Source organism: Electrophorus electricus, chromosome 15 (assembly GCF_041902795.1).
Source record: "Electrophorus electricus isolate QZ-2024a chromosome 15, ASM4190279v1, whole genome shotgun sequence".
Taxonomy (NCBI): Eukaryota; Metazoa; Chordata; class Actinopteri; order Gymnotiformes; family Gymnotidae; genus Electrophorus; species Electrophorus electricus.
In genome coordinates this window covers 1378625-1406223 of record NC_137511.1, presented here as the reverse complement: position 1 = coordinate 1406223, position 27599 = coordinate 1378625, and the positions used below count along the sequence as shown (strand labels likewise).

General features: G+C 50.6%; 1 protein-coding gene across 5 annotated transcripts in view; it reads left to right on the top strand.

Annotated features, from left to right (window-relative positions):
* Nucleotides 1-27599, top strand: part of jmjd1cb (jumonji domain containing 1Cb) — an 80620-nt gene that overhangs the window by 14809 nt on the left and 38212 nt on the right. For all 5 annotated transcript variants that reach the window (XM_081697382.1, XM_081697381.1, XM_035533798.2 and 2 more), the window contains exon 2: nt 17117-17281. In XM_081697382.1, the coding sequence (XP_081553508.1) occupies nt 17117-17281 (165 nt within the window). The remainder of the gene's footprint in view (nt 1-17116; nt 17282-27599) is intronic.

The window sequence follows — 27599 nt, the reverse complement described above, 5'->3', positions numbered from 1 at the left end:
CAATAAGCCCTTGAATATTTCTGACCTTTTGAGCAGACAGTTTGGGCGTCCTGCTTCCACGACAGTCCAGAGCGTCCTGATGGAGGTGCAGCCTCCACACGCGCCCCACGTGCCCCACACACCCCATGTCACTTCTGCATGGCACCCACGAGCTGTCCTTCCAGCTGCTGACGGTGTGCTGTTTTCGGCCCCGCTGAAACGTGACCTTACTTCTCCCAGCACTCTGAATTATTGATGGCGGGCTGCCGGCGGGAGGCAGGAGGGTACGGCTTTATGCACAAGCCCCGCCCATATTCAGAGACTAAAGCAAGGGTGGGTAACCGAGGCTGTGACTGCTGCATTTAGACCACGCCCTCCCCGGCGCATTGGTCCACGTGTGCTGGCTCCCGCTGAAATCTCGTTATTGATCCTTTCATTTACACATAATGCGATGAAATAAAGTGTTTGCCCACTTCCGACTCGGACATAAACAGCTCGGTGTATTGGAAGCCTGCTGTAATCCGCGCGCCACATGCTAGCTGTGTCTCTGCGCGCTGGATCTGGCTATTATTCAGCCGCTCAGCGGAGCGAGTGTTTATGGGAATAAATCATCTTAATTATAGTGGCTGGTTCCCGCCGGTCGCTTGCTAGCCCTGCGGGAGACCATCAGTCAGCGCTGTGTTCTCCCACTCCGGCTAGAAAAACCAGCTCCCGTCCCGGGTTAAAGGGCGGGGTTTCTGGGCATGTCCTCGCCCTAGACCTGTTGGGGGAGGGGAAAAGTCGAAAACAAAACAAACAAAAAAAAAAAGTGTCATTCTCTCCACGCGTTATCCCACAAGCTTCCTCCCAGCAAGGCATGCGACCTCGTGGTCCGAACAAATGTCCACAAATCAAGCAGACTGCACCAGGGGGCAGTCTGTGTCTGGTCAGGTTTCTGGATAACAGGAATGTTGTCAGCTGCCATCCGTGGAGCACAGCTGGAGCAGTGGGGTTTGCTGTTCGGTTCTGGTGCTGAATGAGGAGTCGCTCCATAGAGTCTTGACAGACAGAGGTTGCCCTGGAGGCTGAATCCGCAGCTGTTCTGCATCGCTCCAGGTTACCACCTCCTCCCGTGCTTCGATCATACCGTGGCATCTCCCTTGGTGGAGGCCCGAGTGTGTCACATTTCCTTGGTTACCCCGAGCCACCTTGGCCATCCTGGATTCTGCCTTCCCAGGTTCCTGATGGCATCCAGTAAAGGAGGGGGGAGGCCCGTGTGTGTGTGTGTGGGGGGGGTTGTGGCTCCTGGAAATCAGTGCATGCTCTGGCGTTCCTGTGGTGTGTACGGACAGGCAGTGTGGATGGTGGGGGGGAGTGGGGGCAGGGCCCGGCCGCACCCCTCCGCTTGTACCAGCCTGTTGGGTAATGAAGCACGGCTGTCAGGGGCCTCATCTGTCTTCAGCCTCGGCTTTGAACCAAACACTGGAAGGCGCCTGAAAAATGCACCATGTGCTTAAAGCAACACTAACCTAATACAGTCCTCTGCCAAGCATGTGTGTTGTGAGAAACAGAGGTCCTCTTTGTTCACACTGTGTGGAAAATCATAGCATGCACCCTCCCCAGAGAGCAAAAAAAAAAAAAAGCCTTTTTTCTTCTCTTCTCTGTTTTAAACTCAAGGTCACTCTTGGACGATGACGGTGCATTTTTCATCCTATTTAATGCCATATCAGAAGCTCGTCCTGCTACGTGACAGCCAGGGCTGAGCAGGTCCAGGCCGGAGACCCTCCACTCTCCTCCCTGGCTGGAGGGGGAGGGGTGGCGAGGGAAGAGAAAAGCGATCCGTCATAAATTCTCTGGTGTGCTCGCGGGGTGAAGGTCAGAGGGCGCCAGCATCCTCGCCGCGCTCGAGGCGGAGGGCCAAGGAGAAGAACCTGCACTGGGGAATTAAATCACACGGCCCTGCACTGAAACCTGCCCCACCCCCACCGCCCTCCTCCTGCTCCTCCACTTCAGGCTTCCAGAATGAGCAAAGCCCCTCCGGGCTCCTCCAGCACGTGGTGGCGAGACACAGACGCCCTGGTGGGCCCTGTGTCTGCCCTGTGTCTGCCCTGCGCCCCCGTGCCTCTCCCTTGGCTGCGCGGTGGCAGACAAATACACTGCTACTCGCCTTCCCAAGAAGTCGCAGGACGGCACTGCTAGGAGATGCTGTAAGACGCAAGACAGCACTGCTACAAGACGCAGCCACGACGACGGCTGTAAGACGATGACTGTACTTTATTAGTCTCTAAAAAAAGGATGTTCGAAATGATAAGTCACAGCCAAACACCAAAAACGCATAACTAATTCATAACACTAAATCATTAACATACACTACGATGACACAATAAATGTGCGATAAACACAAAACACTGCCTGTGGTGTGACGGTCTCGTTGGTAAGTCAATGTAATAGTTAATTGTAAAGGCCGAGCGCCTGGCAGGGCTCACGAGTTACAGGTGTCTCCACCATGGCTGCAGTGCTCAGTCGTATCTCCTGGTGCCACGCTAAAGCCCAGCTTGTAAACCAGGGTGATCACACACAGTGTCTCGTCCAGATTACACCACCAGACCCACCCATCTGCAGCTGGTGTGGGGGGGGGAGGACAGGCGCCGCCATGCCCTGCTGTGCCCTGCAGAAATATTTAATTCTCTTGCTCTCTCTGTCTGTCTGTCTGTCTGTCTCTTTCTGTCAGTACATTGCCATTATCAAGCACATTATTTCTGTTAGAGGCTGTGAGTTAGGAAATGCATCAGTGTTGCATGTATCAGGAGGGAAGAACTGCAGAGGTGCTACTAATGATGATGATAATTACAACAGCAGCAGCAACCCTCTGCTGATGTCTCTCTCTCTCTGTCTCTGTCTCTGTCAGAGTCTATTTCTCTTGCACTTAACCCCTCCTCTCTGAAGCACACGTGTGCCGTGACTGCTGGTGAGATGTACAGGAGGCCCCTAAAAAATAATGCAGGGGTGTGGCCTGTGCACTGGCTCTGCCTCTTCGCCCAAGCAGTCATGAGCTATCTGCATCCTGTAGTGGCGTGGAGCTCCATCACCCTGCAATGTCCAGGGTCTCGTGTCCAGCATCCCTGTGTCTGTTCCCGTGGCGGACCACCCAAGATGTTTAAGCTCTGCCCTTGTCAGCCCGCCATGGTAACGGCCACCTTCCCGCGAGCTTCCTGTGAGGAGAGAGCTTCACGTCAGGCCGAGGGTCGGCTGGTGGCCTATGAGCGAAGACACAAACGCTGCGGTTGTGAGAGGAGGAATTTCCCATGCAGTGCATGCCCCAGATTCCAGTGGCTAGATTATCTGTAGATATGAGGGTTGCTGTTTTTAGAACTTTGTTCATGAAATAAAAAAGAAAACAAAAAAAGAGGGATTCTACAGATAAGGAGCTCTGTCTTGTTCCGTCTGACTGGGTATCGTGAAGATACAATTTCAATCCTTTGTGTTTCACTCTTCCTGGAGATTATAAACCAGAAGTCATTATCTGTGCTGGGGGTTTAATTTTGGGTGCTTTTTTTTTTTTTTTTTTTTGTGCATCCTAATGGCCTAATGCTAATTTGCCCAGAACCATGCATAGAGAAGGGCTCGGTAAGGAAGTCTACAGAGATGTCATTATAACAGGAGCTGTCTCTGGCACTCTCGCATGAGCGGAAGTCTCCAGAAACATGGGTTATTTTTGGAGATGCTGCACTAGCCCCAGGGCATAGACATCCATGTTGACTCTCCCATTGGTGGAGAGGAAGAGAGGGATTCAGGACACACAGTGGCTTCTCGTGGTGTTCTCTCTCTCTCTCTCTCTCTCTCTCATGCTCCTAAATGGGTTGACAAGTCTGTCCTTGATGGGGAAATGGATGATTCCTAAAGCTGTCACTTAACATTTTCTTCAGCTCTCTGCTCTCACTCACTCTCTGGACATTTGCTTTACAAAACACAGTTTTACCAGGAAGGTAAAACACAGACAGACACAGACAGACGCACACACACACAAACAAACAAACAAACAAACAAACACAAGGAGAGGGACCACTAGGGCTGGGCTGGCTTTTCCGACAGTGACTCCTTAGCCGGTGCATACAGAGGCAGCCCATATGGATCGGGTCTGGCACTAATTAACAATATAGATTTCCTTAATGAAATACTCTGTGAGTTGTCTGTATGCGGAGGGTCGCGTTGGGGCAGGTCGCTCAGGCCCCCCTCCCCTGAGCCCCGCGTGGGGGAGTCTGGATGTTTGTCAGCTGAGAGCTCAAAACATTGAGCTGTGTTACTGCCAGAGGACATTAGGTGGCTGTTATTCATTTGGTGTTTTTTTTTTTTTAAATAACCCCCTCCTCTCTCTCGCTGCAATTCCTCACTCTCAGTCTGTCTGCACCATGCACGGTGTGATTACACACAATAGAGAGCCTGCCGTAGACATGCACTGCGTGCATTTCCTGTGGCTCTTTAATGTGACACTGTGAAGCGTGTCTGTCGTAGCTGTTCCCCAGCGCCACGCCGGGCGCCGGCTGATCTGTGCCCCGCTCCGGATGCATTGGTCTGCCCGCACCTCTGCCTTCTCTGGCATGTCTGCGTTCGTTTACATGTACCTCTCATGAGGTGAGAGTCTCTCCATTTTTTGCTCTCCTTTCCCTTTTTTATTTTGCTTTCTGCTCTCTCTCTCCCTCCCTCGCCTTCTCTGCTTCCCAACTCTCTTCCCCTATCTCACATTGGAATTCCGAGGATGGCCCGGTGGTGGTGAATACGCCTCCTCTCTCCTCCAGGGCCATGCGCCTGTCATTGGTATTCCGTGCATGCCGCCCAGAAACCTGCATCCCTGCCTAGATACCACGCTTCCAACATAGTAACCAGCATGCAGCCGTGCCAACGGCAGGCATGCGGACTCACAGCAGGCTCTCTATGGACGAAGGCACTGAAGTACTTTAATCACGTTAGCCTAACTGTTTTGTTAAATGGCGTCAGACGTCAGAGGGAAGATGGACCGGCTCCCTTTTACATCTCCCTGTGTGTGATTTTAATAGCACCAGAAGCTGCAGTCACGTGTACGTGTATACGTGTGTGTGTGTGTGTGTGTGTGTGTGTGTGTGTGTGTGTGTGTGTGTGTGAGTTAATTGGTGTGTCTCATCGCCAGGCAAGCAGAGTACTGCCTTTTGGGAATGACATGGCTCCAGAGGTTGAACGAAAAAGTATTTAATTGGATCCGCAAGAATGTCTTCTCTTCTCCTCATCTCCGTCTGTCTCTGAATGTCCCCCCCCTCCATCTCTCCTACTCCAGTCAATCCTATTAAACTTCACTCAATGATTTTCTTATGAAGGTAAAAAAATAAAACAGTCCCAAAACAAAGAATCTCTCTTCCAAACACAGCAGCGTGACTTAATGAAGGCGAGGAGAGGGATTTGTTAGCGCTCACCACGCCAGGGGTCCTGTGACGTCTCCGCACCCACCACTTAACTGCGTCCTCTTACTGGCCTCGTCTTAGCCTGGGGAGACTCTCACTGCGGCACACTTGTCTGCTCCACACCCCAAATACAGCTGTTCCCCAGTTCCCTCCCCTCATCCCAACATTTCTCTCGGAATTCCTCTAATTCAGGCAGTGGCGGAATGGGCGGGAATCTGGCTGCCACTCTATGAGAAAACGAAAACAAGGCCAGTAATGTCAGCGAGCTCTTTCCGCTACTGCTTCTTTTTTGGTCATGATGTTTTTGAATCTTGATTCAAAATGTAATTTTGGACACAATGGTTTTGGCAGAGGTCAAGGGGGGATGACATTTTCTGCTATCTCTTATCGTTGTGACGTTAGTTTGCTGTATGTGTGCGAGCCCTCATCCCAACATGCCCTCTCTGTCCCATATTTCTCACACCTGACATTAAGCAGTGACCCCTGCCTCCAGCACTCCATGGTGGTCTTGTGGGGACCAGGACCCATGAGGCATTGAGATTGCAGCTGCTGGGGTGGTCTGGGGCTGCTTTTCCTGAAGGACGCGTACATCTTCAACACCTCCGTGCTGCTGCAGACGTGATCTTTAATTGGGTTTTTATTAATCACCCCTCCCCCACTGCACTGACCCACTCATGACTTAAAATGCATGTAATGTGGAACTTTAGCCCCTGTACCTTCCCTCATGTGCGTGCACACACATTTGTAAATTGCTGAGTAATCCAGTGCAGCTGCTGCCACTCAGTGTGAACAGACTTATCTGGGCTGTGCAGGTCTTTTCCCTGTCACTTTCTGACCAACCGCAGGCTGGTGTACACGCACACATCACTTCCTCCGCAAAGACACACTGCATTTGCCTACGGACTGCTGAGTTTTAGTAATAAGATGACAAGTGGGACAGTAATCTTGATGAGGGTTTGGAGTGCTGATATTAGGCAGTAACCTCTGAACAGACAAGATCGTGGCGCTCCATTACGCCACTGAGACTCCAGGAGCCGCTGAGGGATGTCAACTTGGAAGAAGGATTCTTTAGGTAGAACTACGAGCTGGAAGGAGGAAATGGGCGTGCACGTGCCCTTGTCCTGTGTGTAGCAGCAGGTGCGGTCGTGCACGTGCTCTCGTCATGTGTGTACCAGCAGGTGGGGGCGTGCACGTGCCCTCGTCCTGTGTGTACCAACAGGTGCGGGCGTGCACGTGCCCTCGTCCTGTGTACCAGCAGGTGCGGGTGTGCACGTGCCCTCGTCCTGTGTGTACCAGATGAACATATTAGGCTGATAGCAAGGAAAGAGAAGCGAGGGATCAGTGCGGGATCAGGTTGGGATCACCGCCCGACCTGTCGTGGCCATTGGGAATAACACTTAGGATCAGGGGCTTTGTTGCTGTACTCGGTCTGTGATCTTCCATTGTGGTTAGATCACTTGTGGCATTTATGATCCGAGTTTACTGGGCTAGTTTAGTTCTAGTGCTCTGTAATGTTTTGCCAAGGTTAATGTTGCCAATGTAAAAAAAAAAAAAGTTTTGTCCCCTTTTGTACTTTCTTAAGAATCCTTTAGTGTTTTTTTGGGAGGTGTAATATTTCTGTTGTCCCCCAGTGTTTTGGATGCTTCCACGTTTGTTCGGAGCTCTCTTAGGCCCTTTAACGCGTGTCCTGGTTGTTTGCGAGTCTGGGCACAGAGAGCCCAGCTCATGCAACTCACGCAACAACTTTGTTTGTTCTGATCAGCGGTGAGGTCATCAGCATGCACCAGCGTGTGGACAGCTTGATCTGGAGCCTGAGCGGAAATCCCCGTCGCCTTGGCAGCGGTCGAGCACGAGCACAATGCGGGGAGGAGCGGCTTCTCATGGGCGCACATGTCAGACACATCAGTGCAAAGGGAAAGTCATGAACATTCTTTTCTCTCTCTTACACACACACACACACACACACACACACACACACAGTTTGAGCAATTACTTACCTACTGGGTCATTCTTTCATTGGGCTATTTCTGTAGATCCCTTTCTCCCGTTCTCCTCTCTCTCTCTCCCTCTCACCCACCTGGTCTCTGATTGCACTCTGCATCCATAAATACCTCTGCCCTCCCAAGCTTCCAACACATGTTGCACATGGTGTGTGTCTCTCTTTCCTTTTCTCTCTCTTGTTTTCTTTCTCTGTTCCCTTTCTGACAGGTCTCCTAAACTCCGCACATGAATGGTTTCAGTGTACAATGAGCCAGTCCCAGTGCCACTGTGCACCCGGGCCACTTTGTAGTGTGGTCTTAGGCAGAGGGCCTGGGGACTGTCTGAAATGGCACCTCTGTGTGTAATCTCAACACTGCATCCACACTGTGGGTTTGTGTTTACCTTAATGAAGCAGGCACTACACATGTTTTTGTCCTGCTCAGGTTACAGTGATAACCTGCATGATGGTCGTGCATGTGTGCGTGCGTGCGTGCATATGTGTGCGAGCCTGAAGGCACCATTTTTCTCACGTGTGTGCTGACAGTGGCTGCCCCACACTGCCCTGTCTCCAGCTGAGCATAGCACTGAAGAATCTGTGTGTGTGTGTGCGCACATGCATGTGGCGGGCTCCATTAAAGTGTGGGTAAACAAAGGCATTGTTTTAATCCATGTGTCAGGGAAAGGCACAGATCGCTCTCTCGCTCACTCTGCGCCCACTCTTCTTCATTTCCATGGTTTGCCGCCTTGTCATTGGGGCTGAGAGGCAGTGCCCCGTGTGAGGGGACTGTCACAACACAGCTCCTCCTGGACACCACAGGCCCCCTCAGCTCCTCCAGAATTTTCTCAGCCAAGCTCAGCCTCTCACGCTCACAACACCCCCTTCATAATCAGCCAGGACTGTTTATGGGTGACGTGTTATAGGTATTAACAGATAAAAACCCAACCCAGAATGCAGTGTGTCCTGTGTGCCATGACAGGCAGGCCTGCCTGACCCACACCGCTCCTTGACCACTGCCACATGGCCTGATGTGTCCTGTTCTTATTTTTTTGGTTTCTCTGGTGGCGGTGGTCCCCGTGGTTCTCTTTGAGCCTGCTGCAGAACGCCAGGCGCAGTGTGTGGTGGGATCCTCCGGCTGAAGTCATACCAGTCTGTCATATTGTGTGAGCATGGTTGAAACTGCCAGTCACCTCCAACGATGCATGAGGAAAGGGTGTGTTGAGGAGTGTAGCAGTGTTTAAGGGTGTTGAGGAGTGTAGCATTATTTAGGTTTCTGAGGAGCATAGTAGTGTTTGTGTGTGTATTAGTCAGTAAAACACAGGAGCAACCAGCACCGTCATTGATGAGAAACAGCAAGTGATTAAAAAAATGAAAGAAGGCCCTCTGGGCTTTGAATAGCACATACTATCAGACCTGTGTGTGTGTGTGTGTGTGTGTGTGTGTGTGTGTGTGTGTGTGTGTGTGTGTGTGTGTGTTTGAGGCAGGCAGATGTTTTGAAGATGTGACAACTCATGACAAGCAGGGAAAACGAGAACACTGATATTCACACACACGTCACAGGGTCGCGCTCTGCCTGTACGTGCTTCTCCTTCCGCCTGTTTGTCACCAGACCTCACGTGGGTGTGGGTGTATATGGGGTGTTGGGGTGCTCGGTCTTCGGCTGCATGTCACAAATGATCTGAGTGACATTAACATCTCATTTCATCATCACCTCCCACTTCCTCCCTATAGTCTCCACTTGGCAGAGAGACAAAGCCTGTAAGAAGAGTGAGAGAGAGCGTGTGGGTGTCTCTCGTCCTCACTACCTGCACTGTAAAAGAGGATTTCTTTAATGCTAATCTGATGAAAAGGAAGGAAAAAAACAGATCTCTCTTTCTTTCCCTCTCCTCTTTCTCTCTCTCTCTCTCTTTCTCTCTCTCTCTCTCTCTCTCTCTCTGCTCTGGTGATTTGAAAGGCAGATTTAGCAATGCTGGGGAAGTGTGGAGGGTGCGAGAGTTAACGGCACCTGGTCCTCCGTGATTGGACCGTGTCAGCCTGAGCCCAGCCAGTCAGGGTAGCCGTGCTGCCTTCAGTCACGGGCAGATTGTCCCCGGGCAGCAGTGCTACACGCTAACTCGGGCCAGCTCTGTGTGTGGGAATGACAATCACCCTGACACACACACATACAAACGATTCCACGTGAGCAGAACAGGCCAGTGTCAGGCCCAAAACATCCCCCAAAGCTGACTGTGTTTCCTGCTAGTGATCCTTGCCAAGACTCATCTGACAAATGTTCCTTCAGTAAGAGCACACATCAATGTTAAATTACGTGACCCATCAGTGGCGATGGTATATTTTTATTTAATTTTATATTTAAGGTAGAATCGAAAAAAAAAAAAGACCTAAAGACGAGTACTTCAGGCTTCATGGAGAAATGCAAGATGGGGGGGGCGTACACTCTGAATAAATTCAAGGATTCATCCATCTGTAAAGAGCTCCGTGCAGTAGTCTAAGCCTCAGAGAGGCAGAATGGTGCAGTGGATATGGTTACTCTGCAGCACAAAGCGCTGACCTCAGCTCTGACCCCGGCTGTGTGCGATATTCACATCAATGTACGGAAGGCTGATGAGGCTGCGGAAAAATCTTACAGCTCCGCTTCAGGAGACTGAAAGGAAAGTTGCAGAGCTATGAAGACAAAATGCCACGGACCAGGAAGATGGGAATCAGAAGAAAAATGTAGCCTTGGTTGGTCTCGTCAGGATGTGGAAGTCTTTGGATGAGTGGCTCTCCCCAACTGGCTCCTGTCTTTGAACATCTGAGACATAGAGATCCAGTGCACACATTGAGCATGTGATGGCATTGAGGAAACAACACGGATCACGTGCTTCTGTTCAGTTACAGCAGCAAAACAAAATATTCGACCCAAAGGCCTGTGTCCCCAGTACTGGGATCGCCAGTGACCCAATGAACCTGCAGTCAACATGTACAAGTTGTTCTGCATGCTACAGCTAGTTACCTCCACACACTTTCCTCTTCTGTTAGTGATCAAAAGATTACAGATTATTAAAATACCTTCAGTTATGCGTTCAGTTATGCTAGCATTTAGGATTGTGTCAGCTGACACACAGGGCACACAGTTGCGTTCTTTAGAATGTGTCTTGTGTATAACTTTGGTAAGATGTGAAAGGTCAGTTTCCTGCCAGTTAATCTGGGGGTTGTGTGTGCTGACCTGGACCTCCTGGGTGGATTAGTCGCGTATCAACAAAGGAAGGTTTTGACACAGCTACAGAATCATTTCAGTGCGCTCTGTTGGTGCTGTGTTTGGTATTATTCGGTTGTTTGGTCACTGTTTAAGATGAGAGATACTAAGGTGTCATTCTCTTCAGTCATCTTGATGTTAGGCCTATACAGCTTTTGCAATCAAATCTGGTATCTTTCATAGACACCAAAACATTTGTGTAATTACAGAAAGGGAAGGATCCACTGGAACGTTCCTGGTACAGATATGTCTCCCCTATGTGAAGTGTTGTAAAAACATTTGCTAAGGTACTTGCCCTGTGGTTTGGAAACTGCTACACGTCCCTCCATTAGGGAAGACCAGACTGGTTTTTGTTGAAGGCTGCCTTGCGTCTGATAACGTGCCTCAATGATTTCGTGCACTACATGCTGTAACTGTGTTTTCTATCCATTGTGCCACGATCTCCCTCGATGTAGGAAAACCCCTTTGATAGGCTGGATGGGGACCCACGTTTATTGTAATGGTTCATCTTGGGTGTGGAGGAGGGTGAGGCTGGCTACACTTATGGTCTCTGAGCACAGGGGCTTGTAGAACACAGTAACCTCCACAGTGTCGGCCCACCCAGTACTGAAGTGGCTCAAACCTCTTCCCCCTTCCTGTGCTATGGCATAAGGGAATGTGTAAGGAAACATTTCACATTATTCCATTGTGGAAACAGGAACTCTTGGTTTTGAATTACAATGCAGATTGGGATGCTGACTGTAATCTCAGGATAACTTCTAAAAGTTTATCATGCCAGATAGTTCATTTTAAGGTTATCCAAAGAGCATACACCATACCTTGAATGAAACTCCAGCCACTTATTACTGTCACATATGTAATGTCACCTCTCCTGGAACTTCCCTATGTTTGGGAATGTCCTGAGATTGTATAGTTTTGGAAATGTTGCATTGCTTAATTTGATCAAAACCGACTATAACAGCAGTCCATGTGTATGTGTCCTTGACTTTGAGAAAGGTGCTATATAAATGTTGTTAATAATAATAAGAAGAAGAATATTATGCTTTATGAATGAAGATTGAAATATCTGTCTAAAGATGTTATTTGATTTTTCTTTAGTTCTACTAAGACTATTTTACAGAATTGTGTCACACCTGGGAGACGGGTGCAATTAATCTGCACGTTATGTTTATTTTAAGATCTTGACTGTCCAACCGCACAACACATCCCACAGCTGTTGGGTCCTGACAGTCTTCTGAACTCTTAGACTTTATCCAACATGAGCTCTAAGTGGGAATAATTCTGTGGGTCACATGGGGCGTGGGTTTACACGCTTGGGTGCTCTTTCTCTCTCTGTTTTAGTTTATAGTGATAGACATTAAGAAGGGTGTTGGTTCTGAAATATGCCCGTGTTTGATGGTGTTGGATTGGTGCAGATATGGTCTGTTTTTAGAAGATGGTAACGGAGATGAAGGCGCTTTGTACGTTCAGCCACGCTTCTGCTCCACACGCCACTCACACTGGTTTTAATGTCTCTTTATAAAGATCAACCCTGAAGGCAACACGCAGCTACATTAGAGTCTGATAACTGCAGTTAAGGGCGCAATTTATTAATGCGCTTAAGAAAATAAATGAACCTTTTTGTTTTCTGTATTTTCACAGATCAAAAATGGACATGATCTTGTTTTCAGTGAGAAATGTAAATATTTACTGAAATGGACACAGTCACACAGTTATAACCCTGTCGTGTGTGTTTATGTGAGTGACCCTGAGTGATGCCACAGAGTCCAAGTGCACAGATTGGCTCTGTCCTCAGGATGGGAGGGAGAGCATTACTCTGCCCTGTAACTCACCATGACACTCGCTAATCGTGGGCACCTACATGTTGGCGTTGGCTGAAGGGGCAGCGTCCTCCCAGTGTCAGCCTTCCCTCCCTCACAGCACAGACAGCAGATATCGGCCAAACCAGGAGGACAGAAATGGGACAAAGCTGGTGGAAAAAAAGTCAAAATAAATGTCATGTACAACTGCGTACCTTTTTCCAAAAGCCTTTTTTCTAAAAAGGCCTCAATTTCCCGATCGTCTGCCTGATAGTTCATCAGAAAATGAATTAATATTAATATTCCGCTTGGTGTGTGAAATGTACCTTCTGTTCAAAACATGAAGGCTGTTCCTTGATATAAGGTCAGATTTAATTGCCCGGGTGTGGGAGATAAAGGGCAACTTCATCCTGCCGCGTACTAACAGTGATGTTAATTTAAAGGAAAGCAGACTGCGGCTTCTCCGTCCTATAATGAGACACTATACGTAGAGCCCAGTGGCGTCTGGCACGGTGCCCTTCTCTTTAGCAGCTGTTAGGAGGGTGGTGGCGGTGGTGGCGGAGGGGGTAGGGGGGCAGTTGGAGGTGTAGCAGCACAGGCCACCACCGCCCACCTCCACGTTTCTGCCTCCACATTTCTTTTGAAAGAAAGGAAAAAAATATGCACAGCTTGATTTCCTGGAGATATTCTCATTTTCATAGAGCGTGAGAGAGAGAGACAGGGAGAGAGACGAAGAGAAGAAGAATAGCGCGAAAGAGGACAGCATGTGTGTGCGAGTAGCTGGATGGCATGTGTGCTGTTAGTTGCATAGCAACCGGCTCTTCCGTATCGTAGCGCCTGCACACTTGTTGTCATGGCTGCGTGAACACTGCCTCTACACGCTCTGTCCATGTGCTCTGAGCCTGCGTGCACACACTTAATTAAACTCACCTGAATGGAGGAGACAGCATGTGTGCTGTCCTCTCTCAGACCAGACCACGACCTGCACATGCTCATGTTCTTGGGAATTTAAGCCAGTTTGTTAGACCTTTCAGATGAAATGCCTCCAAGTTGCACTACTACTATAGCTATGGCACTATTAATCTAGCATATCACTGTGGCACTATTACTGTATCTGTAGCACTATTAATGTGGCACTGTCATGTATCCATGGTAGGTTTTGGTCTTAGTGTTTTCTAGACAGGTATGACCACCTCTTGTGTTTGTTTCATATTGGTCTTATATTTGTGGATTTGTTTACCAACACTGATATTTAGCAGCAGCAGCCTGTAGTTATTAGAGTGCTTTGAGCTCCCAGTCCCAGCATTTTCCGTAGGAGTTTTTGGCTTTTTCTGGGATTTCTTCACATATCATGGCAGTGTGGAGGAAGCCAGCATATTCCAGCCAGGCCATTCCCAGGGAGCGTCTGCACCGGCGGGAGCAGACCACTCCCTTCGGACCACTCCCCTTTGGCCGTCCGGACGAAGCTCTGGTGTGGATCTGCCCAGGGTCGTTCTATCTCCTAGACAGAGGGAACGCTCTAGGAGAAATATGTGCCAGGCTGTGTGTGTGCACATGTTCCCTACTACATGTTGGCGTCGTGCCACCATGTACCAGCTTTACCGTGAGAGTCTGGCAGCATCCATCTGCGAGCTCATGCCAAGGGCACAAGCGTTTCCCCCCCCCTTCTGCTGCATCATCCTCAGTCGTGACCCTCTTGAACAGCCTGTTTCTGAGCGAGGGGTCATGACTCCGCATCAGAGGTTAGCCGAGGTCATGCCGTGCCCGATAAAGCTGGTGGGGATCCTGATCGGCATTTCGTCCCGGCCTTGTTGCTCCAATTCTGTCGCTCTGCCCCCTTTCTGAGACGTCAGCTTTTGCATGCCCCTGAGATGGGTGACGCCAGCGAGCATTTGTGTGCGCTCCGGTCAGTCCCTGCGGAACCTGCCGGTCTCTGACTGTCACCGGGAGCTCCGCCAGCCCTGAGATCTGTTGATAGTCCCGCAGCTGACACGGTTTACCTCGCAAAATAAGGCAGGAGAACCTGACGCGTTAGACATGTTACTCGCTAAAGAGGCCATGATATGCCTGCTTTATCGTAAGTACTACTTTGTGTGTGTGTGTGTGTGTATGTGCGTGCGTGCCTGCCTGTGTCTCCTCTAGGGGCATCGCTGGCTGCCGCGTGTTTGACTAGACCTCAGAGCCTGCGCTACCTGTACACATTGACCTTGAAATCATTTCTGCATCTTGGTTCGTAGTCAGATTAGTCCAGATCGACATTTCAGTTTGCCAAGCTCCCACCCCCACTGAATGGGGCAGGACTACACCATCTGTCCCGTACTGTACTCCTGCCACTCCCCAGAGGAGAGTGGCGCTCCGACACGCCCTCCACCTTCCCTCCCTCTCTTTGCTCTTTTTTTTTTTTTTTCTAGCTTGTACCCTGCACAGATAGCCCCCCCCAGCATGTGTCTGTGTGTAACCCCCTAGAAATGCATTTGGATCTTCAGGTTCCCAGCAGACCAGGACTCTCAGCTGGCATGGGTGCGGTGCCAGGACCTGGACACCTGGTGCTGTGCCTAAATGTAGGCGTGGCAAAAACACATCACACCAATGCCCACCCCCATCTACAGAAACCACTTGTCTTTTTTTTTTTTTTTTTTTTTTTTTTTTTTTTTTTTTTTTGGAGGAGGAGGAGGAGGAGGAGGAGGTTTGGGGGTTGGGGCCGAGGGCGTTCTGCATGACGGTGAGATGAGGAGTGAGGGGGTTAGGAAAGTTGGGGAGGGGAGGGGCGATCAGGGGCGCGGAGAGCAGTCAGTGCAAGAATGAGAGAGAGGGAGAGTGTGCAGGAGGACAGCGCAGGGACGGAGGAGGCCAAGGTGGAGAGGGGAGGTCAGAGCTGCAATGGTTAAGTGGAGAGAAGGAACATGAGGACGGTGAAGAAGAGACGGAGAGGCACAGTCCGCCAGACGGAGAGGGGGTCTGGCTGACATCTGTCCTGACAGGTCTCTGCCTCACCTGTTCCCCTCTCTCACACTGACACACACATACACACACAAGTGAGGGGGAGGCTCCAAAATGCTGTCGGAGTGATTAAAAACACAGCAGGCTCAGAGAATCAGTTTTGGTTGGAGTCCATGTTATGCAATGGCCGTCTGTTTGTCGATGTGGCGTGAGCTACCACGCCTCCAGCATGCTTGGGTGGGCCCTGCGACTGTGGGCCCTGCGACTGTGGGCCCTGCGACTGTGGGCCCTGCGACTGTGGGCCCTGCGACTGTGGGCCCTGCGACTGTGGGTTGTGCCACAGTACCTCCCCTGTGCTGATAGGCTGGCCGTATCTGTCAGTGAATAATACACGCACACACACTCTCACTCTCTCTCTCTCTCTCTCTCTCTCTCTCTCTCTCTCTCTCTCTCTCTCACACACTCACACACACACACACACACACACACACACACACACACACACACACACACACACACACACAGAATTTTGTTATTTATTTTTAGATTGCCTTCTTTATTGGTAGTAAGAGAAGAGACAGCCTGGTCCTCTGACTGACTGGGCTCTGTGGTCTTTGCTGTAGATGTGGATCCGTGTAGCTGCTCACTGTGTCTGTGTGTCTGACGTCCTTTTCACGCGCAGCTGACGGACAGAGGTCAGGCAGAGGTCAGGTAGGACACAACATTTGTCTAGGAAACACTAACAACCCTGGTGACTTTTAATCAGAATAATGTTCGTCTGCGTTCTTGTTTCATGGCTGTACTTTTGTTTGTTGTGTGGTGTGTTGCATGTAAACAAACAGATCAGAGGTGTGTGACTGCTATGTAAAGGTGGGGCTGACCGCGGGCACCTGCCAGCGTCTCTCCCTGGCCGGTCATGTGGTCTGTGCCGTGGCCTGGAGTGGCCCGGGGCGGGCCACGTCTGGGTGGGGCCCGTCTGGGCGTGGTTTGTCAGCAGTTTAAGACCCCAACCTCTTTCATTACTTAAACTAAACATGGCCAACAAAGAAAAGCTACTGGGGTGGGACTGTCGGGACTCGTTGTTGTCTCTCGGGACTCGTTGTTGTCTCTCGGGATGATGTGTTTTTGTTGTTGTTGTCTCTCAGGACTCTTTGTCTCTCAGGACATGTTGCTCGGTTTTAGTTCTCGTCGGCTTCCTGAAGTCTTTGACTGCAAATAGCTTTTGTGTTGTGCATCTCAGTTAACGACTGATGCCTTTTGTCTGTGTGGGGGCAATTACAACTGGGGGTTTTGCAGCTGGGGCAAAGAATGGCAGCGTCGTTGCTGGGAACTCGCGCCCCATTTCTCCCTCATGAAAGGCTCCGCGTTCGTCCAGTTCCAAACAAGCATGTGAGCTCTCCCGAAAGTCATGATTCACTCTACAGGAACGCGCCATCTCTGTCTGTCTTTCTGTCTGTCTGTCTGTCTGTGTCCTTTGAATTTTGCTGGGAGAACCCCAGAGGCGCCAGAGCTCAGGTCTGTGAGAGATGGTGAATTCCCTGAAACCCCGCAAATTGGTGCCAACTTTGTAAACTAGACTCAGATGCCTTGACTTAAACAAACACTCCCCTCCCTTCTGCTCTCTGGAACACTAAAAACAACAAAACCAACAACCTGTGGGGAAAAAAAGGCACTTTTAACAATTCGGCGCTAAAACTTGCAGCCATGCCTAAAAGCATGGTGACGTCTCAACCAGTTAACCTCTCCCTCATCCTGCTCTCTCTCTCGCCAGGTGTACGTGGAGTTCGATGACCTGGAGTGGGAGAAGCGTGAGTGGGTAAAGGTCTACGAGGACTTCCAGGTGTTCCTGCTGGAGCAGCAGCTCGTGTGGGCCCGGCGGAAGGAGTGCTTGCAGCCGCAGGGCGTCCGCACCAAGCCCACCCAGTGGCCCGCCCTGGTGAGTCCCGCCCCCAACCCCCCAACCTGCGCTGTTCCGGCCGGATGCTTGACTACGTCCCTTCTGATATCCCCGCGCATGGGAGAGAAGGGACGACCTGTTGTTGTTGTTGTTGTTGTTGTTGCTGTGTTTTGGAAGTTTCAGGCTCTGTTAGATGAGCAAATCATGTCGGACCAAAAAAATTTTATTTGTCATTTTCTCAACCTTTATGGGCTGTGCAGGTGGGGGGTTGTGTGTGTGTGTGTGTGTGTGTGTGTGTGTGTGTGTGTGTGTGTGTGTGTGTGTGTGTGTGTTTTTAAATGTAAAGCCATTCAGCACAGCGCCATCTAGCCCAGGCACAGGAGATAAGAGTTCAAAGAGAAAGTGTGGGTGTGGGGGTGTGGGTGTGTGTATGTGTGCGCACATGCACATTCTGTGTCATCATCCACCTGTCCCCTGAGAACATGTGTCTGGGCTATGTGCCTCTCATTGTGCAGACTTGGGTATTTTTGTCTTTATATTTTGCCTCGAAAAAAACTTAACGGATCCTTCGTGATTTTGACGTCTACGGTCTCTCTCTCTCTGTCTCTCTCTGTAATGGCTTTTAGCAGTCGGACTAATTTACTAGCCACGCCGGCCAGTCGTGAGGCTTGTGCACATCTTTTCTCTTCCCCTGATGTGCTGTCTATCTGGAGGGAGATGGTTATCTACCGTGCGAGGCAGCAGCCTGGTGGACAATGAGGCTGTGTTATCTCTCCTCACTCAGCACTGTCTACGGAGCACACGTTCTCTCAGAGTGAGCTCTATCAATACGTGTAATCACTCCCCTCACGCTTTGTCAGGCTGTCATTGCCCAACGGGAACGTGGGCTAAACATCTTTATTTTAAGTAGCTGGAGGCAGGGCCATGATTACTGATCTCAGATCAGCAGAGCTGGAGGCAGGGCCGTGATCACTGATCTCAGATCAGCAGAGCTGGAGGGTGGGCCGTGATCACTGATCTCAGATCAGCAGAGCTGGAGGCAGGGCCGTGATCGCTGATCTCAGATCAGCAGAGTTTGATTCAGTATCTCCCTACCTCCCTCAGCTGAGTCCCGAGCAATCAGCACTGGGGTTTGTGCCTCCACCTGGCCTTAGGAAGGCCATTGTGTCCTCTCTTTCTCTCACTCTCTTCTCAGCTCTGATGGCCGCTCTTGCAAAAGAAAGCGGATTTTTACAGCCGTGCGGTTGGCCTTGCTCACCGCCATCACGCCCCTCCGCCCTGGCACACTTTGGCCTTTGATCTACAGCCCCCCCAAAACCAGCTGAAGCAGACCGTTGTTCTGCACCATCCTCCCAACCCAATCTCTTGCCTCTTGCGGGGCAGATCTGTAGACGGACGGTGACCTGGGATCCCGTCACTCTCCTCAGGGCCAATTAAAGAGCTTTCACTGCTGGCCTCCTGCCCGGGATATTTATGCCCCCCAGGCTGTAGCACCCCCCCCCCAGCTGCTGTTTGCCCACCCCCACATCCCCCACCCCTCGCCTCCTCCTTATTCTCATATCACCCCCTCAGGAGGAGCAAAAGGCTCCCTTAACGCACTGCTCTTTTTTACCCCTTCCTTTCATTCTTTTCTCTCCCCTGATGGATGTAAATTCCCCCCCAATCTCTCACACACTCTCTCTCTCTCTCACACACACACACACACACACACACACACACACACACACACACACACACACACACACACACACACACACACTCCCCCCCCCCCCCCCCCCCAAATCCTGCTGGCGGCTGTGTTCAGTGACGGCAGCACTTACGTCTGCTCCTGAACCAGGTCACAGCGCTCCACAGGGTGTCTCCTCTCGTCTCCACACACACACACACACACACACACACACACACACACACACACACACACACACACACCCCCCAGGCCCACCGGGTGTCCTAGTAAATGGGCTGCATCGTCCTCCGGCGACCCCCGTCACCCGCTCGCGTCTCCACCGTAGAGCTACACCACAGCTCAGCTGGACACGTCCCCCGCCCTGTCGCCATAGCAACCATCAGATTATGCGGCGCATGCGTGGGTCTGTCACGGAAGACAGGAATTACGCCAGCGATCGACACTGTGCCGGTCTGTAATCTTCAGTGTGTGACAAACCCTGTTCTTTTCATCAGCTGGCCTGGGTGATTTTAATGGAAGGCTCTGTGTGCGCGTGTGTGTGTGCGCGTGTGAGTGCAGGCGCACATGTGTGCGTGTCGGCCCGATCACCATCACATGGAATGACAGGAAACAGGAAAACGAATGGAATGCTTTTTTCCTTTTCTTTTGTATCCGCTCGCACCAAAATCACATTTTCCATTGGATATGGCAGGAACTGAATGAAAGAAGGGGAACGGAATGAACCTGGGACAGCGGCAAACCGCCTTCAGAAATGTTCTGATGGGTGGGGCAGCAACCCCATGCTAATGATGAACATTTATCTGGGTGCTGCCACTACTGCTGGCGACGTAGGCACAAGTGGCCAGGCTCAGACCATCACAGCAGGCTGACAAATGAACCACAGCGCCCCCTGGAGGCGGCGAGGCGGACCAGGGGTCGGAGCACGTTGCTGGGGCTGTCCGCGCGCCACTCGCGTTCTGCTCCTCCCCCCAGGGGCTGCTGGTGATACCGGTCCAGCGAGCACAACTACCTTTGACACTGTGAAGGCTTTCAGCCTGGCTGTCGATGTTTCCCCTCTGTCTTTCTTTGGGAGAGAGGAAAAAGGAAAAGGGAGAGTGAACAGTGGCTGGAAGGTAGAGGACAACACAGGTGACCCCCCCCCCCCACACACACACACAGCTGGCCCCTTAATAGTCCCAATCACAGACAGACAGCATTTACGGCCCAGCCCGGAGCCCCGCGCACAGAGGTGGTAGAGGGGGGTTGGGGGGTGCTCAGAGATGGGCCTTTGGAGAAATGTCAGAACCCCACCCCCGCCATACACACACACACACACACACACACACACACACACACAAGCCCCATATCACTTTAGTACAGCTGCCTTTTATTTGTCTCTCCCTGTTCTGCTGTGACCTGCGTTTTCTCATTGGATACATTTCACTAAAACTCCCCCAACACACACACATATACACCATCGTTGCATCTATCCCTGCAAGAGTAGCGGTGTCCTTGGAAACCACAAGAAAGGCTGTGATTAGTGTGTGAGCGGAGCCTCAGGACCTGTGTCTGTTTATCCCCCCTATGCCCCCACCCCTGCTGTAGCTGGGAGGACAGCTCGGTCCCAGTGGCCAGCCGGGGGTCAAACGCTGGTCAGCGCTCACAGTCTCTCATTGTGCTCCAGATTGCTGGTGTTTTGTCCTCCACGCTGGGCCCGTGCTCTCTCCACAGCTGTCTGCACGGAGCGTTGAAACCCCCCCCCCCCCCACAATCACGCGCGCGGTATTACAAAAGACTCACCCGATTGTACTCCCACCCCCCAATATGTGCAGAATAGGCTCAGGCCTGGGTGGGCCTTCAGTCACGGACAGCGGGGGGCGCTGTGAGGCCCCCCTGCCTGGCTGTGGAATGCAGATCCCTTTGTTGTCATTCCATAAGCAGCTCTGGGTGACGGGACGGCGGTTTTGGGGGGTGGGTGGGCGGCTACGCTCGGAGGAGTATGCAGGATGAGTCGCACGCTCTCTCTCTCCCTCGATAGATGGGTGCAGTGAATACCAGACTCCATGTGTGTGGTGGCAGAGGTGACCCGTGCCATCACCACTCATACAATGCGCACACACACTTCTACAAGGCTGTGTGAGCAAGGATATTCCTGGCACTCTCTCTCTCTCTATGCTGTTGCTCTCAGCATGGTCTTCTACTCACCTGTCAGGTGCGCTGCCTCCGTGTGGGCGGAGCTTGCACGGTCACCCCTTGTGTCCTGCAGAGAGGGGTTCACTCTCATGATCCTCCTGACTCAACCTCCACGGCACGCTGCACGCCGTGCTACGCCCGCCCACTGCCCACGGACTGCCCGCTCTGTCGTACACACCTAGAGATCCTGAGAGACCGATGTGTTTTGTCCATCCTCTTGTTGACGGTCAGTTGCGTATGGAGGGGCTGAACTCATCAGAAGTAACACAGCTAGATTCCTGGCACATGCTCCCATAGCACATCTGTTGAGTTTGGCCTGGCGTCCTGCTGCAGTACGTTAACGTTTTCCAAGTGTATTTTCCTGAAAGCCGAACGCTTTTCCCAAACAGGCTGTTTTGTTTGGTACGTTGGCGCTCGTTCAGCTAGTTGGTAGCGGGACGGCGTCTTTTCCTGCGTCCTCTCATCTTTTGATGTCTGTGTCCGCAATCTTTTTGTCTAGGGTGTATTATGGTGAACTCTTGCTGCGACCCCCCCACCCCCCACCCCTGTCACAATATGGCGTGTCCCCCCCCATGTCTTTTTGTCACGCTGCATGAAGGACCTCCCTGCTCTGTGTTCCCTCCACAGTGGCCTTGCAGGGGAAGTGGGGCCTCTTTGTCTTTCCTGCCCCCCACCCGACACAACTGCCCACCCAGGGACGCTGTACAGCCACCAGGTGGCGATACTTCAGGTGAACTACAGTCTAGATCGAATCAGAGCATGTGTGGATTCTGTTACCATGTACAGACTTGATGCCATGACAACAAGCATGTCTGGATGAGTTTCTCTGGGCCCCCAGCTTCAGTCCCACCCCCCGCACTCTGCCCCTCTGCCCAGTCTCGTTATAATCTTGTTAGAATTTTGTTGCCATATGTCCATATAAACATCGGGCTTTGCTCAGGGAGTCGTTTGTTTACATTGTGAGCATCGCTTTACCTCTGCGCTGTTTTCATGAAGTTTGCTCACAGTAACCTGACATGGCGCTCTGGTGCGTTAATATTTTCGCTGTGCTGTTGATCTCGCCGCTAGCTAGCTGGGACCAAGTGGTTTAACGGTCACCACGTCACATCATTAGTGGGCAAGAGCTGGCCGAGAGGAACAGGAAGGGGCAGTCTTAGATCAGGGCCTCCCTCAGGCCTAAGCTTACATCAGCAAACCCTCTCTCTTTCTCTTTTCTCTGCCTCCCTCTCTCTCTCTCTCCCTCTTCTCTCTCTGTCTCTAACTATGCTGATGGGAAAATATGTCTGAGTCATAGAGTAGCTGTCAGGGTTCACTCTGTCCCTGCACACATGGACACACACACACATTCATATACCACCTGCTGTGCCGGGGAGCTGTCAGTTCCATGTGCCCATGTTCCTTGTGGCAGGCCAGGAGGGTGGTGCGAGGCCGGCGATGCCACCTGCTCCCGCCACCATCGGGATGCAGAGCTCGAACGGTGGGAATGCGGGTTTCACAGCACCACGCCCGCGCGCCTCCTTTGGGGGCAGCGCGGCAGAGAACACAGCCATAGTCTGAGCCACCCAGCCGTCTGTAGCTCCCCCCACCAAGGGAGTGGTCATGCGCGTGCGTTTGTGCGTGTGTGTGTCAGGGTGGGGGGAGGGGACGGGGTGGCACTTTGCACATGTGACTGCGTCTGTTGCAGCTCCATGCCAGATATGACATCATCGGGGCAATGCTGGTCAGATGTCTGGAGTCGCTGACATCCTGCAGGCCGGGCGGCTCCTCTCTGTGTCAGGTCACCTGATCGGGTTGTGGTGGTGACTGAGGTGAAGTTCTTCAAAGGCAGACATGAGGAGAGAGAGAGAGAGAGAGAGAGAGAGAGAGAGAGAGAGAGAGAGAGAGAGAGAGAGAGAGAGAGAGAGAGGAAGGGTTGCATCATACATGACTAATCATAAAATTACATTTACATAGAACTGCAGTGACTCATCCAGTTTACTTACACATACAATGACATCTTAGCCCCCCCCCCCCCCCCCCCCCCCCCGGGAAAAAAAACACTACACGTACAAAAAAAACTGAAATTAAAAATTTGAATAAATCCAAATGATGTGAACAAAATGGAGTGGGACCAGCTGTAGTCTCTGACAGACTATATTTTGTTCCAAAAATCTGTAATGAATGCAGGGTGAATAACTACCAAACTTTAGTCAGAGTTTATACGGAGGAAGGCAGGCTCTCCCGCAGTGAGAACGCTTTCTACAAAACCGATGACAGGACACGGCCTTTACCTGCTACTGCACACACATATACACACACACACACACACACACACATGCACAAACGTTCTGATCTGATCCCAAGTCTGTTTAGATTCTACATTTCCTAAGGTCATTCTGCTGTGTTTTTTAACATCGGGAAGATGTGTAGATGTGCACTTCAGTTCCACGAGTGTTTGCGAGCGCCACCAGTGCAGTGTGCACTAGGGACAGGGAGCGTAGTGCGAGTGCTTGCGTTGAACTCTAATGGAAGCTTGGCCTTCGTTGTGCTGTACACATTTGTGTCTGGCTGCTTGCCTAGAGATGTTATTTAGCAGTCTGCACTGTCCTAATTTTAAAGATTTCATGTTTGGAGGTGGTGGTGTGGGGTTAAAGAAAAAAAAAAACAGTTTATACCATTTCAATTTCAAGAAAATACTGCCTTTGTGATGATTTTAGCTGCATTGTGGCATAACAGCCGCATTCACCCCTGACCCATGGTACTGAGTTCAGTGTGTATTCAGTGGTGTGTAACCTTGTGCAGCGGAGAGTCTTCTTGAAGTGCATTTGTGGTGCAGGTGGCATTTGTATGCGACGGTTTCAGTCTGGGTGTATGGTGGCGTGCACGCATACACACGGGATTGGAGCTACTGTACCACGTCACATCTGTATGGCTGTCCATGCAGCCTTAGTAACAAACTTCCCTTCCCTTTCATTGTGTGTGTGTGTGGGGAGGTATTTATTTAGTTTTTTTTTGTGGGTAATTGCAAAGACAGAAATCTGGAATATGGAATTTTCTTTTCTCCTTAAAAGTGTATTTAAGGAAATTCTAAAATGTCCCGGCAGTGTAGATGAGGCTCCGTCCGGACTAACATTTCTTTTCGGGCTTTGTGTGTGTGTGTGTGTGTGTGTGTGAAGGCAACGGCCTGAAAATCCTGGCGTCCTCTGAATCACCGCGCTGCTCTACCTGAACGTTATTTATAGCTTCGCTTTTCCTTTTTTCCGAGTGACCTCATTTTTGGTCGGCCACGTCGAGGATGATGAGTTTGACAGGAATTGCAGCATGGCGGCCGCGCGGCTCCGCCCTCTCCCTCAGCAGCAGGGGTGGGGTGTGTGTGTGGGGGTGGGAGGGGTGCAAAACATCATAAAAGAATCAGAATTTGCAAAGGACTGAGTATACACCCTTGCCCATGTGTGACGCCACAGCCACAGCTAGTTCACACGGCTGGTTTGCACGTTTCTCCGTGCCCGCCTGAGGCCCGTGACAACCTTTCCTCCAGGGTTCGGGAAGGGCAGAGGTGTGACCTTTCCTCAGGATGCCCGCTTGGCACAGGCAGGGCCCTGCCTGGAAGGCCTCACCTTTGTAGTGCTTTCTCCTACCCTTGGTGAGACGCCGGACAAAGACGCCTCGGTCATTTGAAACCTCATGCTGTGAAATCTGACGTTGACAGAACCGCTGTTTTCGTGCCGTAACACGGTTATAACAGGTCCGGTCTGCCTGCCCCTGTTGCAGACCGGCATCCACACCTGATCTGGAATTATTACTGCAGTTTTCATTAATCGTCTGGGGAATTCTGAGGCTAAATTGCTTAAGGAATCCCGCTATTGGTGAAAGGAGGCTGTAATTGTTTGAATATTTAGGTTGGCCACTCTGGGCTTCCCTGACTGTCGCCGATGATGTGTTTACCTATAATGCTTTCTGCCGAGAGTTTAGCTGGAGGGCCTCTATAGACAGCGCTCTGTTAGGCAGTCTCCACCCACACCCTTCATACACGCTGAGCTGGGGTGGAGGTTTGGGGTGGGTGGGATGGGGGTCCTGTTAGGCATAGCCAGGCTTCTCAGCAGCTCAGAGATACGTGGATGGTACAGACGCAGACGAGAGGCTTGTCATTTCCAGGAGCCGGCATTAGTGACCCCTGCAGTAGAGGTACGAGGCTCCGTGTGGTCTCCTCTGTTTACCCGTCCGACTCTAAGAGGGCATGCACACGTTGACATCATGAGGCAAGGCTGACCACAATCTGCCTTTTATCTGGGCTCGCGCCGAGAGCAGCAAGCACGCCCGTCGACATGGAAACAAAGGAGCTGGTGTGTGAAGTGAAGCGGTTTCCTCCGAGCTCTGAACAGCCCCGCCGAGGGCTGCACAGATACCCAAGCTTCATTAGATGTGCTTCAGGGACATTGAGTCATGTTTGTGTATACAGACGCACCCATTTTCTCTGATTACAGTTTCCAGCACGCTCCATATGTAAGTGACACACCGTAGCAGTAACTTATCGGCCATAAATCTCTTATAATCATAAAATGAACAGGGCCCACATACATTACATAATAGCTGGAGAATATGGAGGGGTGTGTGTGTTGCTTATTTTAGAAGTTGTACATAGTGATAGACAGAGCTATCAGGGAGGTGACTATTGGCTGTTATTTGTGCCCATGTCTTCTCAGTAACTTCAGAGGGTGTGTGTGTGTGAGAGAGAGACACAGATGGTTGAAAGACTGTTATTCTCTCCTGGCTTCATGTACAGTGACTTCAATTACTCCTGGCCCCCCTTGCACCTGCCTGTCTTAGAATATCAACCTAATATCAACCCAGCTCAGTACCAGACACTAACAGAGCCACCTTCTGCTGGAATCACAGCTATTTTTACCTCTCCCAACAAACACACACACACACTCTCTCTCTCTCAAAGTATGTGTGTGTGTGTGAGTTGTTTGTGTGTGTGTGTGTGTGTATGTATGTATGTATGTGCATATATATATATATATATATATATATATATATATATATATATATATATATATATATATATAAAATGTGTATGTGCGTGTGTGTGTGTGTGTGTGTGTGTGTGTGTGTGAAATGACACCACCACTGGGTTGGCATACTTTCCAAGCAGAAATATCCACTCCATCCTCTGTGCCCCGTGTGTGGTGTGATGGGGTTGTTTTTGCTGTCAGGGCTGGAGTTATGCTGTCAGATGGCTCTGTGCTGTTCACTGTCAAAAAACCCCAAAAGGATGTAACCCCAAACAAAAGCAAAGCATTACATCGCAGTATATTTTACTACATGAAACGATAATATTTGAGGCATGAGTCTTGCGTTGATGAGTTTGGTTTCTTACACAACCCTGAAATAAAACTGAAGGCTCACAGAACTCCAGATTCACCGTCTGGACGTCAGAATATTTTGCTTGTGTTTTCTCCATTTCAGTGTATGACTGGTTCCACTATAAAAGAACAGTAACAGCATGCTGAGTCATAGCTGGACAACACTCATTGCAATTACACTGCTTCACACTCTGATATGATATGCTTTGCAATATATTAACAACACACTGCTGATGTGGTATGGTTAGAATGGCCTGGATTATTATATGAATGCTGTGATTCATCAAAATGCACATAGAACAACATCAGGGCCTGGTCAGGGTAAATGCAGCTCATGGCGTTGGACTGGCATCCTGTCACATCAGGGCAGTATTGTGAGTTAACATGGAGTTAAGGAACGGTGTGTTGTAATGCTTCACGTTTGTAAACCAGAGCACTCTCAAGCCATCACCATGTATCAGACGATATAGAGGAGATGGCGTAGTGTACAGTATGATGGAGGAGAGAGGGTGTGTGTGTGTGTGTGTGTGTGTGTGTGTGTGTGTGTGTGTGTGTGTGTGTGTGTGTGAGAGAGAGAGACATGTCACAGTCTGAACTCTGATGCAGTTGAAGTAATTAATTAGTATGGTTTTAATCTACTTCAGACTCATGGTTTTGAGTGTAGTTTTTGTTTCTCCTTTGCTGGAATGACATGCGCCTAAGGTTTATGGTCTATTTTTCGTGGCCTCCACAAAACTACTTCTAATACTGTTGATGCTGTAATTTGCCTGTGGTGACTGTGTGTGTGTTGGAGCTGAAGGTCATGATGACTAGTGTGAAGCGCTGCAGTGCTGCACGGAGCTGCCTGGCTGAGAGAGAGGGAGAGAGAGAACAAAGGTGTTCCAGTCTGCCCCTCTCCGTCTAATGGTACAGACTGGTTGACACAATCAGACCAACGTCAGCATGTTCCCCTCTCTGACAAACGAAACGAACGGTGTGACGTACACACTCCTGGTGTCACACACATTCTCCTGCGCTTCCCCACAGCAGAAAATGGAGAACAAAGACCACAGTGGAGGAGACATTTTGTACTGTCCCCCCCCTCTCTTTCTCTCTCCTTCTGTGTGAAATGGTGTGACATGGAATAGCAGGCTCACAGAAATGAGAGCAGAAG